The sequence below is a fragment of the Rhinolophus sinicus genome, chromosome 12 (genome assembly GCF_057876585.1).
Source record: "Rhinolophus sinicus isolate RSI-liver-muscle chromosome 12, RSI-T2T, whole genome shotgun sequence".
NCBI lineage: Eukaryota > Metazoa > Chordata > Mammalia > Chiroptera > Rhinolophidae > Rhinolophus > Rhinolophus sinicus.
The window spans coordinates 50403663-50417749 of record NC_142512.1 but is presented as its reverse complement, the minus strand read 5'-3'; the positions used below and the strand labels follow the sequence as shown (position 1 = coordinate 50417749).

At 50.0% G+C, this 14087-nt stretch overlaps 1 protein-coding gene and 1 long non-coding RNA gene across 4 annotated transcripts in view; one reads left to right on the top strand and one right to left on the bottom strand.

Moving 5' to 3' along the window:
- Positions 1 to 2878: 2878 nt before the first annotated feature.
- On the bottom strand, positions 2879 to 8333 carry SOX9 (SRY-box transcription factor 9). Its single transcript, XM_074319689.2, has 3 exons — positions 7516 to 8333; positions 6326 to 6579; positions 2879 to 5714 (listed from the first exon to the last, which is right to left on the bottom strand). Exons 1-3 carry the CDS (start codon positions 7944 to 7946, stop codon positions 4867 to 4869), a joined length of 1533 nt encoding a protein of 510 aa, XP_074175790.1. The 5' UTR covers positions 7947 to 8333; the 3' UTR covers positions 2879 to 4866.
- Positions 8334 to 8567: 234 nt separating this feature from the next.
- LOC109451890 (uncharacterized) overlaps positions 8568 to 14087 on the top strand; it is a 43802-nt gene continuing 38282 nt past the window's right edge. For 2 of the 3 annotated variants that reach the window (XR_012492191.2, XR_016022982.1), the window contains exon 1: positions 8571 to 8601. This is a non-coding gene — a long non-coding RNA (uncharacterized LOC109451890). Of the gene's footprint in view, positions 8602 to 14087 lie in introns of all 3 variants that reach the window. The other variant, XR_016022983.1, reaches the window with a different exon arrangement.

Sequence of the window (14087 nt, the reverse complement as noted above, 5' to 3'; positions counted from 1 at the left end):
GAACCTCTATTATACCCGTGAGATAATATCTTTTGAGAAATGAAAATCATTTGCGTCTCAGAGGGATAAGAAAATTGTGTAAGCTCAAGTGGTAGAAAGCTGTGGTAGAGATTCCTAATAATGGATTCTGAGACATTGCTTGGGTCCACAGACATGATGAAAGGTTATATTTACAAAGCACCTACTAAGTGCCAGGCACTGTTGAGAAGAGAAAGAAAAGCATCTTGCTTATAGCCTCTGATGTCATATGGTTTGCTGTCCAATGGACCCAGGTGTTGTGGGACCTGACGCTTATCAGTTTTTAATTTTTTTACATAAGTAATTGCTTTTATTTTTTTTTCTATTGTGTCTTTTTTTAATTAATTTTTTTGACACCCTTTACCATTCTCTACCTCCCTTATTTCCCACTTACCCTCTGGCAACCACTAAACTGTTGTTGTGTCTATGAGTTTTTATTTGTTTGTCTTGTTTGTTTGTTGCTTTCAGTTTTATATCCCACATATGAATGGAATCATATGGTTCTTGACTTTTTCTGTCTGGCTTATTTTGCTTCACATGATAATCTCAAGATCCATCCATGTTGTCGCAAATGGCAGTATGTCATCTTGTCTTATGTCTGAATAACATTTTCGGGGCGGGGGGGGTCTTCAAGAAAAAGAGCTTAAATTTAAAATTAAAAAGTACAAGATTAATTATAGGGCCTTAATAGGAGTCTGTGCAAGTGACGAGTCCTGAAGCTTTAGTTTCTTTACTGTCATAGTAAGTCCATCTCTGACTATAGTAATGGTCATCAATTAATTTAAGTTAAAAAGTGTCACACTGATGCCTCAAAAATCTGGATTTTGGAAATCAGGGGAAGAGAAAGGATAGGATGGAGTTGAGGTGGGAAAGTCAAACACACACTCAAACTAATCCAAAGGGGCCATTTTAGTAATAGCCCAAAAGACTGGCTCTGAGTTTTAAATTCCCTTTTGTTTATTCCCTGTGGTTAAAAATTCCCTTTTTGTTAAAATAGAAAAAAAAAATAGTGCAAATAAACAAATAACCTTGGATCTAAATACAAGCCTCTTCTGGTCTGGAGGACTGTTTCCTAGGCTTCTAATAAATGCCTTGTTGTCAGGGTGATAAGCTCTGCATTTCTGGATTTAGACTAAAATTTCCTCTAAGATATTTTATAATCTGGTGATATCGGTCTTGGACTAGATATGGTTGATGATGGTGAGCGGATTCAGAGATGCTCTCTCTGCACTCTGGTGTGGCTTGTATTTTTCCTGCATATCAGAATCCTTTGGAGAGCTTGTGAAAACCCTAAACATTTGCCTTTCTTCCAAAGCAGTAGGAATCCTGTATAGACCAGGAGATTCAGAGCCAGTCAATTCTCAGACTGCTCCATGCTAAAAACTGTCCTAATAACAATACATGAGATGAGGGAGGAATTATCAACATTCTTAACAGAAGGGGAAACTGAGGCCCAGGGAAGGAAGCAGCTTGCTCTAGGTCACCTAGCAAGTTTATGTCTTAACAGGATATTCTGGCTTTAAGAAGGTCTGCCAAAGGTCACATACTGAGGAAAAGAGGACACTTCTAGGAGTAGAGAGAATTATCTAGCAAACATTATAGATTTGTTGGGAAAGGGGTGGTCAGGATGGAATGGTGTGTATTGATTTTAATGGACAAAGGGATTTGGGCGAATAAAGGCAGAGAAGAGTTCAACATCACAGAGACTGTTGAAAATGACTCTGCAAGTTGGTAAGGGAGAAAAAAATAAAGAGATTTTGTAAGAATGGAAGATAGACTCTGGGCTTAAGCAAATGGGATGTTTATGGCACCAGCAAGCAACAGAATCTGACGCCTAGGGTGGGGGTGGGGGGCAGGGAGGTATTTGTGCAGCACTCAGCCCATCACAGGCCCTCAATCCATGTTTGTTGAAGGAATTTGCCAAGGAAGCCCAGTACTAATGTTGCCTTGAATTGATAACTAATCTAATAAGCAAAAACAGACAATGTGAGGTAATACCAGAGAGTTTGGATGCTGGTTCAGACTCAAAGATGCAGGCCCAACAGTAAAACCAGCCAGAGGTGAGGAAGGAGACCAGCCCCCTTGGAGACACGTCCCCAATCAGCTGGAGTGGGGGTGGGGTGTCTCTGTGTAGGGGTGGGAGGGAAGGAGTGATTTCATCTGTTTAATGAAAAATGACCTGAACGGTTCTCTGATCCTGGAAACTCCCATCTAACTGGGGCCAAGGAAAACAGGATTAGGTCTTATTACTTCTACGATAGCTTTGCGTCTTCTCAGAGTGAGTTAAACTGGAGAGAACAGAAAAATAATCTCATTCCGTGATCCCTGCAGATAAACTCTGAATTATTTAATGGGTTAATAGAACAGACGTCACTCTGGTCCCCTTCGGACACTGTTTTACTTTGGTTTCCTTTGCCTTTTAAATGGACAGCCCATTATTGGGTAACAGAAAGTTTGCTCTATTGAATGCAGACAAGCTCTATTGAAGTCAACCCCTCTGGCATTCTGTCTTCTGACAAGCTAGTGATTTCAGGTCTAATATTCCCTCCTGACTTCTACAAGGGAACAACTTTTGCCCTGAAGCATGAGGTTGTTAAAACCACAACAAACATTTTGCCTGAGCAGACCACTACTGACATGTAATTCTCTTTGTGACCTACTGGGGTGGCACTTGTCAAGATTTTTCTGCGTGGAGTTTTGAGGACTCAGTCTTCTCTTCAGTGCTGATTTTAGGATTGCCAAAAGTGCACATAAAAAACAAAAATAACACAGTGATCGGCATGGAACAACTTCTTTTGGGCCCAAATTCTTCAAATCATCCTTTTGACAAGAGAACAGGATGAATAAGTACATAGGGCAGTTTTCTTTTTAATGCAATGTATATTTATTGTAAACAATAATATACAAAAAAAGAAAGAAAAAAAAAAGGAAAGTTTCACAGAGAGAACAAAAGGTCTGGGGGGAAACAAGGAAACAAACAAAACACAAACACAAACCAAACCTTACCTAAAGACAAAATATGATTTAAATGCCAGGTTTTTTAAGTTACAGAAATACTTTTTAAAAGATCTGCTTTTATACAGAAATTGAAAGATGCCATATTATAAGAGTGCTTTAAGATTTTATTCTACTGACTTCTAAACTGTTAATATATCTTTTTTTAAATAAAAAAAAAAAAAGTTTGCTGTCTTTTTTAAAAAGCAATCCTCAAACTCTCCAGCCACAGATGTAATTAAGAATTAAGGTCTGTCAGTGGGCCGAACCCCTCCCCCTTTCCTCCCTCTCTCCAAGAGAACATGCAGGGGAATATACACGCTTGCATTGTTTTGTATCACTACACACACACGCACACACACACACACACACTTAGGCAGCCCAAAGATCTGTGGCAGAAAACACTGCAAATGACTCAGTGATACACTACATTTGCAACCTCTCATTTGTACAAAAAGAGAAACAAGTTTCCAGTTTGTTTTCAACAAAAACAAAGAAAAAAAAAAGACGGACAAAAAGGCATTTATACAAATCTAGGACAAGGAATCCAAAGAAACTTGCTTTTAATAATAAAAAAGATTAAAGAGATAAATAAAAAAAAAAACTGGTTACAGTTAAGAACATAATTTAACAACAGATGACCATACCCTTTGAGGAAGGCTCCAACAACCTATTTTAAAGAAGGTAAATTTTAAAAACAAAAAAAAAAAAAGGAAGTTTTTTTTTTTTTTTTTAATTAAAACCTCTCCTTACAAAATAAATAATTTTAGCACGTGGAATGTCTTGAAGGTTAACCGCTGGTGTTCAGAGAGGCACAGGTGACAGTGTAAGTGAGAGGATTCTAGCATCTGTGTTCCACATGGGGCAGGGCAGGCAACCAGGGGGCAGTGTGCTGGGGCACTTAACTGGCTGCTGAAACATCCCCAAAACAGATTTCGTCTCCTTTGCTTGACTTTTGCTTCTTCTTTCTTACGACTGCAATGAACAAGCAAATACAGGAGGAAATGCACTAAAAGAGCGCGAGTATTTTTCAGCAGCATGGTTTTAAGGCTCAAGGTGTTTTTCTCGTTTTAAAAAAAATATATATGATAAAGCTTACCAAATGCTTCTCTAGACTAACGTGTACTTCCATATTTGCAAAATAAGGCCTTTATTTTCCTAAGGCAGCTCCTCTTTGAATCAGAAAGCCTGAGGCATTAAGCAAAGCTAACTCCCCAAACTGATCACATAACACAAATTTGTGTTTTTTCTATGTTAATACAACACACACATTTTTTTTTTTTTTGTAAGAGAAAGCAAATCTGTACAAAAATACTCTGGTCGCAAGAAAAGCTAGGGCACATTGTTCAACTAAGTAGTTTAGCTGTTGGAAAAATAAGAGCATTTAATTTTTTATCTAAAAATATGTATAAATCCCCTCAAAATGGTAATGAATCATACACAGTACATACTAAAAATATTTAAAATAGAGAATACTCCTCACAGAGGACTTTTTTCTTTAATTACTGCTAAAAAATAATTACAAAGTCCAAACAGGCAGAGAGATTGAGCAAATTGGTCACACGATTCTCCCATCATCCTCCACGCTTGCTTCGAAGGTTTTCAAGCTCAGTTTCTTGTCGATTCCGCTGGTCCATCTAGCCAAGAGTGGCCTGGCCACTGATTCGCAACGCCGTGGTAATGCGTTTGGGTAGCTAAAGTTTCTGTCTTGGAATCTGGGTATGAGTTGCCTTTAGCTTAAATGTCTTGAAGGAATAAGAAAAAAAAAATTGCCAAAGGAAGTTCTGGTTATTTCTTTCTTCGGTTAATTTTTATGATCATCACGCCAATCATCACCCTCTGTGTAAGATCTCCTCAAGGTCTGGTGAGCTGTGTGTACACGGGCTGTTCCCAGTGCTGGGGGCTGTGGGTCTGCGGGATGGAAGGGACCCCGGAGGTGTCGGCGATGGGGGTGTACATGGGCCGCTGCGCCGGGTTCATGTAGGTGAAGGTGGAGTAGAGGCCGGAGCCCTGGCCGGCCGCGTGGCTGTAGTAGGAGCCGGAGTTCTGGTGGTCTGTGTAGTCGTACTGCGAGCGGGTGATGGGCGGGTAGGAGGGGCTGTAGTGCGGGAGGTTGAAGGGGCTGTAAGCGATCTGCTGCGGGGAGTGCTGCTGCTGCTCACTGTAGTGGCTGGGACTCAGCTGCTCCGTCTTGATGTGCGTTCGCTGGGACTGGCCCGGCTCGCTGCTCAGCGTGGTCAGCGTGTGCGCCTGCTGCTGCTGCGGGGGCGCGGGCTGCGGCTGCGGGGGCGCCTGCTGCTGCTGCGGGGGCGCCTGCGGGGCCTGCGGGGCCTGCGGGGGCTGCTGCGGGGGCGGCGGCGGCGGCGCCTGCTGCTTGGACATCCACACGTGGCCCGCACCCGCCGGGGTGGCCGCTGTGCTGCTGATGCCGTAGCTGCCAGTGTAGGTGACCTGGCCGTGCGTGGCCGGCACCCCCGGGTGGCCATTGGGAGGCAGGTACTGGTCAAATTCGTTGACATCGAAGGTCTCGATGTTGGAGATGACGTCGCTGCTCAGCTCGCCGATATCCACGTCGCGGAAGTCTATGGGGGGTTGTCTGCCCCCCTCCGGCAGGGGGCGCCCCTCTCGCTTCAGGTCAGCCTTACCCGGCTGCACATCGGTTTTGGGGGTGGTGGGTGGCGTCGGTGGGCCCTGGGATTGCCCTGCAGGTAATAAAAGCCAAAGAAGCGAAGGAAAATCAACAGGGGCTGTGCACAGGCTCTAATCTAGTTTTAGGAAACCCCACCTTCCCTCCCTGCTAAAGTGTCACAAGGCCCGCATCCGCGCGGATGGCACGCTGCACTGTAGAGGAGACCCTGAATGATTAACCCGCCAGTACACACTGGGCAGGCTCCTTTGTTAGAGGAGGGTCTGAGGCCAGGAGGGTCCGGAAGACCAAACTGCTACTTGTAGAAGAGCCCCATGTGTGCTTTTGGGGTGGTGGAGCAAAGCGAAGAACGGAGACGTCCTGTAAAGCTGTAAAGGCGTTATAGCGCACAATAAAAATTGATCTGCTAGGAGGTAGGGGTTACGGTGTGTGTGTGTGTGTGTGTGTGTGTGTGTGTGTGTGTGTGTGTGTGTGTGTACACGCGCGCGCGCGCGCGCGCATTTAGGGGCTTCGTGGGGCCCAGGGCAGGGAGGGGAGGGCGATTAAGTGGTGTTTCCCTCCCCGGGGAGCGCAAAGTCCCTAAGCAGAGCCTACTAGGTGGAGGTCTGGGGGTGTGCCAGGCGGGGCCTCGGATGGCTAGGCTGGGGAGTCGTGGGGGGGACTCACCCGACTGCTCGCCTGGGGAGTGCACCTCACTCATGCCGGAGGAGGAGTGCGGCGAGTCGGCCTGCAGCGCCTTGAAGATGGCGTTGGGGGAGATGTGCGTCTGCTCCGTGGCCTCCTCCGCCTCCGTCTGTCCGTTCTTCACCGACTTCCTTCGCCGGGGCTGGTACTTGTAATCCGGGTGGTCCTTCTTGTGCTGCACGCGCAGCCGCTCCGCCTCCTCCACGAAGGGTCGCTTCTCGCTCTCGTTCAGCAGTCTGGGGGCGGGGGAGGGGACACAGAGAAAAAGAGAATGGGGAGGGGGGTCTGTGAAATTCTCAGAGCTGTCAGGGCGGTGGGAGGGGGACGTGACCCCGACCTCTCCGCGGCTTGGCACACAACCTTCGTCCTCCCTCCTCCCAACTTTCCAGCCACTGCCGCAGCTCATAACTTTTCTTAAAAAAAAAAAAAAAAAAAAAAAAAAAAGTAAATGAAAAAAGAAATCTCAGTCCTTTTAGTCGGACCTGAGCGGTTACTCCGCGCCCCGCCCTCTCCCCTTCTCTTCTATTTTGGAAACCCTACAGTTGAAAATAGCTTTCTCGGCTCCCACTCTAAATGCCTTTGCTACTGGAGTTATCCCCCGCCCCAACAGCCTTTAAAAACTTTCTATAAACTACTTAAATCTGCTAGGATAGCCTCCTGACGCTCCCCCCATCCCCTCCGCAACACTGCGCCCACCTATTTCCAGCAGCCTGCCTCCTCCCCTCCCCTTCCAGCCGTGGGGACTCCTCTCGCCGCGGTTTCTCCCCCACCCTCCATCCCACCTCCGCGGGTGGAGGGCTGCGCCAGAGAGCACAGTTACAGGGAGGGAGAGGCAAACTTCACCTCGCACTCCAGCCCCCATCTTGGGGTTGAACTTCATATCAACGGGAGGTCAGGGGGCTGCCCCCTCCCACCGTGAACCCTGTACGTCGTCTCCTATCCTCTGGCTAGCTCCCTTCCCCTCCACCTAGATCCCCCCCCCCTTCCTTAGAACAATCCAACAAGTTTGTCAAACTCTGAGCCAAGTTACACCTCGTCCCCACCCCCTCCGGCCCCACCCCGCCTGTTTCAGGATCATAATTCCCCCCCACCGGGAGGGAGGCCGGCCACAGAGAGCAGGTCCGGGCCAGCGCCCCACGCCCCGCGGAGCCCACCCCGCCGCGCCGCCCTACCTCCAGAGCTTGCCGAGCGTCTTGCTGAGCTCGGCGTTGTGCAGGTGCGGGTACTGGTCCGCCAGCTTCCTGCGCGCCGCCTGTGCCCACACCATGAAGGCGTTCATGGGCCGCTTGACGTGCGGCTTGTTTTTGCTGGAGCCGTTGACGCGCACCGGCATGGGCACCAGCGTCCAGTCGTAGCCCTTGAGCACCTGGCTGACGGCCTCGCGGATGCACACGGGGAACTTGTCCTCCTCGCTCTCCTTCTTCAGGTCTGGCTCGCCCTTGGGGAACGTGTTCTCCTGGGGCCGCGTGTTCTCCGTGTCAGAGCCGGATCCCGAAGGGCAGGGAGAACCAGCCGAGTCCTCGGACATGGTGGGGCTGGGGGCACCGGACAGGCCCTTCTCCTGCTCGTCGGTCATTTTCATGAAGGGGTCCAGGAGATTCATACGCGGGCCCAGGGCAGGGGGCGGGTGGCCGGGAAAGGCGAGAAGCCGCTGCGGCTCGGGGACTCGAGGCGCGGGCTCCTCTCCCCTCGGCTGCCCGGACGCGGAGCGAGCGGCTCCCGGGGAGCCTGGCACCTCACCCGGCTGTGGTGGCGAGCACTTGGGAAGGCACGGGGTGGCCAGCCCGCAGCTGCCCGCTCCAAGTGGGGGGAAGGCGAATTGGTGAGGAAGAAGAGGAGAAGGAGGAGGGGAAGAAAGAGCTAAAGCGGGGACGTTTGTTCCCCTTTTCTTCTCCTGCAAAGACAAGTTCCTGGGGTGAAACTGGCAAGTCGCTGAGCCACGGAAGTTCCCAGTCAGTTTCAAGCTCCGCTCTCTGCTCTCGGACTCCCAGCCCAGCGGCTCTTTAATAAATACTCCGCCTCACCTTAGAGACCTTCAGCCAATCACAGCGTGGCATTTCAGGGGTTGGCAGGCATCTGATTGGATGCGATTTTGGGGGGGAGGAGGATTGTGGCACGGGGCTGGGTGACGGGAGGGGAGGGGAGGAGCAAGAGGGGAGGGGAGGGGCGGGGCGGGGAGCGCTGCCGCTGGTCCCACTGCCGGCCTGGGGGGTGGGGTGTGCTTCGGGGAAGGCGGGGGACCAGGGACATCCAAGTGTGTAAGTTTGCCGTACTCTCGTAATGTCAGAATTTTGGTGCCGTCCCCACGCGAATCTTTCCGTGTGCGTGTGCGTGTGCGTGCGTGTGTGTGTGTGTGTCGAGACTAGGATCTACCCCCACCTCCAAGCATTTCTTTTCACTGCTTTCTCCGAGATACCAGGGACTTAGCTGGAGTTTGCAGTATTCGAAAAGCAGTTGCTCCTTAACGCGCAGCCCAGGTTACGCGCGCTCCGTACGGAGACTGCCTCCTCCGAGAGTGCTTAGAAATGGTCTTTTGAAGCAAATGTTTTGGTGACTCAACGCCCGCTGTTCCTCTGTAATAATCCATATAAATAGATTAACATGCTCTGGTTCGCCGGGGCTGGTGCGGCGGGTCGGGATTCTGCTGCGCTCTTGCAAAGGGAATCAATGAAAAACCAGAGCTAAGTGCGGGCGAAGGCTGGCGGCTGTGGCGGCATCACTGTCCCGCGCTCGTGAAGCCATCCCGCGCCCCGCCGACCTTGAACTGGGACAAGTGCTTCTCCAGCCCCCCAATCTCCCACACCGCTGACACGCCTTAGTGACAGGGCCACTGCTTTGACGTTCTGCTCTTCACCTCTCGGCCGAGTCAAAACGTCAGCAGAGTTGCCCCTGGAAAGAGTTTGCAAACCGCTCTGGCTTTGAGAGATCGAACGTTGCGAATGTGGCCGTCCCGGGCCGCCAGGCTGGGGCCGATCATTCGTTTTGTAAAAGGCCAAACAAATGGGCACCGCCGCAGACAAAACAGCCCTCTTTGGCGGAGTCGCGCTGCTGGCTTGCTCTCGTCCTCCTCTACAAACACCTGGAAGGGCGAGAGCCTGTCGCCCAGACTTCAGTCCGATCCTTTTTGTGACTCGAAGACAGTTGGGAGTTCTGGGGGAGGGGAGGAGGGTGTCTGATGATTTCAAGTGTGATTTGAGCACAATCTTTGTGTTGACACGAATGCTTAGAGTTTGGTTGGGTATCTGTTCTGGGGAAGAAGAAAACCCTTAGTCGCCTGCGGGTTACACGTCTTCAGAATCACAAATATACTCACAACTATGGAAAAGTCTTAATTTTCGACTCCCCCCTTTCTGGCTCTCGAAAATGTTCACCCCGATTTAAATTATTGCTATTGCGAATCGGCCCGCATCATATCAGAGACTTGTTTGTTTCTAATTTGCAAATCTTGCAAATAACAAGATTTAAAAGATTTTTCCTTGAAGATTTTTTTTTTTAAATCTCATTTTCTCTAGTTTTCTTCCGAAGAAGTCGACATTTCTTATAGGAAACGGAACTCTTCAGAAGGTAGTAAGTTGCGACCCTGTTAAGTAGTATTTACTTTCTAATCGAATGCAATTCACAATGGACGTCTCTGGTACCTTATAGTTTGTTTACACGTTTGAGAGACCTCTATACAATAGTCTTGTCGTCGTGGTCGCGTGAATATGCTCGGAAAGTATAAGACCAACTTAATCGTTTTTTGGGGAGAAAAAGTCCCGTGCAGTATGGATTGATCTGTGTCCTTGGGGGGGACATTTGTGAGTATAACTGTGATTTGCAGACACCTGACCCAGGAGAAGACTCAGAGGCCAGAACTTGGGGCAGAAGTTCTAACCAGGGCGTCTGTATTTACCTGCATTTTATTGTAATTCCCATGTTTACTGGCATAAAGGCAGTGAAGGCGACTGTGAGTTTAAGATATTTTGGAATATTTCACTAAATATTTGTCAAGATAGATACGTACATATGTAAATATATTTAATACAGTTATGTAATAGGATATAGGTAATATATAGCTTTTTTAACCATAAGCGACGGTGCTTTATATATTTTCTGTTCGTTTGATGCAAGCATTTTGTATTATTGTATCTTTGAAATTTTATGATAAACAGTTGACTTGAAAAAATGGGCTGCAATTTTCAGCTGTATCCAGAGGGGGCGCCAAAAGCCTAGAAACGTCTACCTCACAGAAACTGCAGGAACATTTTGATGATGGTGGTGTGTTTCAGTCAATCAGAATTGCTTTGCTGCTGAGATTTATCTCTGCAGAAATTCCTACACGATATTCCCTGTCGTGCGGATGCACCTCTGGGCATCCCGGTTAGGAGAACTGGGAGGTCCGTGTCTATAGAGGGCCGGACAGGAAAAAAAAGAGACTTCTAGATGCCTGACACGAAGAACGTATTTTGCACAGAACGTGGAGACTGAGACCAGAAGAAGGAACCCTCCCCCCCAACCCCCAGTCACCCCCTAGGTGCCAAACGTTGCCCTCTGCTTGGCGTGTCAGGACCAGGCCGAGTCTGACGCGTGGGCACCATGGGTTAGCCAGTGGGGCGGTCCTGCATTTCTGCAGGGGCCTGGGTGCCAACTCCTCCGTCCCCATTCAGGGGCTCAGTTCACTCCTGCGTGACTTTCCCGGGTCGCCCCTGACCTCTCTTCACTGCCCCAGGAAGACGCTAGCAGTCCCCGACCTGAGGACCTGAGTCAGAGAGAGCCAGAGGGAAAGGCACCTTTTCCCAGTGTTGAAGTTCCATATCGGGAAACTGAGGCTGTTGGCCCAGTTTTAGCCGGAGCTTTCTGCCAAGAGCTAAACGCGCCGGGAACCCCAGTCTGGTGGGGCTGAGCGAGGGAAAGGGCGCTGGTCAAGGAAAGGGTCAGGCACCAACGGCACTTCGCGCGTCAGCTACGTGTATTTGGTCCCCGCTCCAGAGCCAGCGCCGCGAGGTCTGCCGCCGGGAGCGGAGACACGGAGGTGCGAGCAGATCCCAAGGGGGACCTCGGGAAGCTGAGGTCTGGGATTCCTTCCTTCTTTTTCGGCGTCCGGGGCCGGCGCCGGGCTCAATTTCCCCAGCCAGAGCCGCCAATCTCCCTTCGTGTCTACGCGGGCGCGGAGGCAGGAGCCCAGAGTTGTTGGCGCAGAGCGAGTTTCTCGGGCTCGGGGGGGCGGTGCAAACACGCCGTGCTAATGCACAGTGCAAGGGGGGTTTCCGACTCGGGATGGGGGTGGGAGGGGTGGCGGATGGGGTTCCCTTTACCTGGGGAATTAAGGACTACAACATCCCTCCCCAAAATTCCTAAGCAAAAGTGGGGACCGTGTCTAAGTCCGATTTCAGCAGGGATGCACGTCCTAGAAGAATTTGGTTGGAGTCAGCTGCGGAGTCTCCCAAAGATCTCAGCCCTGGGCAACGTTTTCTATAGAAGTGCTCAGAGACGGGGGTGACCCTTTTTTTCTGCCAAGTCCCCGGGACCCGGTTCCCTTCAGTTATTTTTACAAGACCCCAACCCCGGGCGGGACCTCAGGTTCCCGCGCCCTGCGCTCCCGGCCGCTCCTCGGTAATTGGTACTTTTCACTGGGCGTGGAGCATGTTTGCCGGTGGATTTTCACACCGGACACCACTTCTCTGGAAGGAGCGGCAGGTAAGCCGAGTCTAGGACAGACGCTGAGCTGGACAGCAGCAGAAAAAAGGAAAAGGAAAGTGCCAGTAGCTTCGTAGAGGTGCAATAAATATCTGTTGAACAGTGAATAAATGTGACCTTTGGACATTTTGCCCGAGGGTTTGCCTGTCCCCTCACAGGCCTGTAGACCTAGAAACACGTTTTGAAAACACAGGTGACGGTCTAGTCCTACATGTATATTTGTCCCCAATCAGGAGTCCTACGTAGGGAGAATCTCTGTCATGTGTTACCCAGGACTGTACGATCCAGGGCGCCCCCATAAAACTGCAGGCCAAGAGGGGGCTTTTCAGTTTTCTTCCCTTTTCTATTTTGAGAGAGAGAGAGGGATGACGTGGACAGGAGATGTCCGGTGAGAGAGGCGTGAACCTTCAGTGGGCTCTCGGGTGACCCAGCAGGGTTGTGGGGCAGCGGTGGCTGTAACCCAGCGGGGCTCCCCAGGGGTGCGGCCCGGAGCCACAAGTGACAGGACAGCTGGGATTGTCTGGGACTACCGGTTGGCTATCGGAGGGGAAAAGGACCGGTGGGAGTGGGGAGTTCCAGTCCCAAAAGGGCTATGCTTCCAAAGAAAGTATGCTCTTTAAAAAAAAAATTTAAATCCTTTCCCCCAAATATCCATCTTTAGTCAGGGTACATACAAGGGAGCTGCGCGTCACGCGGATTCCTCAACGCGTCTCTAGAACGGCCTGCGGGAAATTTCTTAGGCCAAGTTTTTTGTTTTGTTTTTTCTTCTTCCCCTTCCCCAATTTTCCTCTTTTAAAAATCTTTCAGGCATTTTCAGCTGAAGGTGCCTTCGCCTTGCTTACTTAAAAATACAAATAAAAGAAGCGCTCCGCGCAGCGATGCCTCCTTTGCCGCCAGCCCCGCTGCACCCGGCCAGGGGGCTCGCTTCAGCCCCATGACCTTCCTGCGCGTCGTGGATTCGCACCTGTACCTCCCCCTCCCCGCGTCCCCTTCTCATTACCTGGTGTTCACACCAGGGAGGGAGCAGACAGAACAGAGCTGAGATGCTCAGGGCTTTTGTATGGTTTCCCGAGTGGACAGTGGACTCTATAGCGATGGCTTCATCTCAGCCTGAAGGGTCTCTAACCAGCTGCTGCCTCTAAGATGTCCTATTGGGTGGGTGATTATTTCGGATCTTAAGTAATCGGGAAAATGTCTCTATCAAAGCACGGAAAGGGAGACAGCTATTAATACACAATTCCGAAGGTAACTGAATTGAAGACGATGTATCTTTTGTCTTTTCTCGCAAACCTTTTCTATCTCAGCAGCACCCGGGAGGTCCCCGGGGCACAACGCATCTCCCTGGTTCCTCAAACCTGTAGATTTACGGGGGCCAAGCCCTGCGTGCGTCCTTTCTGCTTCGGCTTGGGCTCCGCTCTGGAGCAGCTGAGCCCAGAGCGGGTGGCAGAAGCGCGCAGCCGGGTCTCCTGCCTACTGGTCGGAGCTCCGCGGCAGTGCATTCTGCCCCAGGGTTCCGGGAGGGCCAAGGTCATGAGGTCAGCCCCCAACTTTGGAGTTTTCCGAGAGTAAAGTCTTGAGGCTGGGGGTTCTGGCCATGGAGGATTCTCGGAGCTGTGATGTCACAAAAACTGCAGGGGGTCGTCGACCAGAAAACCTGGTTCAGCAGCCCTTGGGCTTCGGGAAGTTGGGGCGCAAGTAACCCAGGGCCCATAAGGCTTCGTGCCTCGTCACTGTTTATTTCAAATTAATTTCTTGGTGCACGTTGCTGTCTGCAAGCTTGCAGGAAAGACAGGCTGCACTAGTATCGGATTCTGTCCCAGGTTTGTTTGAAGAGAAGTGTCTCTGGTACTCCCCCAGCTTGGAATAGGCAGAACAGGGATTTTGAGAAAGCAGGTTTTTCTTTCCTTCTCTCTATGACATCTTCTCCCAAGACCCCTTCCCGGATGTAAAAAATATTAAGTGGACTCTTCAATGGCCTTTTATCTGTCCACCCCCACCATTTTTATTTTATTTTATTATTTTATTGATGAGTGTGAAATTTAGCCTGGTATAGGAGAGAGGGACAGGG

Excerpts from the sequence above, each read along its gene's own strand:
- SOX9 (XM_074319689.2), bottom strand. The coding sequence starts at position 7,946 with ATGAATCTCCTGGACCCCTTCATGAAAATGACCGACGAGCAGGAGAAG. Across the intron at positions 6,580-7,515 it reads ACGCTCGGCAAGCTCTGGAG|ACTGCTGAACGAGAGCGAGA; the intron begins GTAGGGCGGCGC and ends CCCCGCCCCCAG. Across the intron at positions 5,715-6,325 it reads CTCCCCAGGCGAGCAGTCGG|GGCAATCCCAGGGCCCACCG; the intron begins GTGAGTCCCCCC and ends TATTACCTGCAG.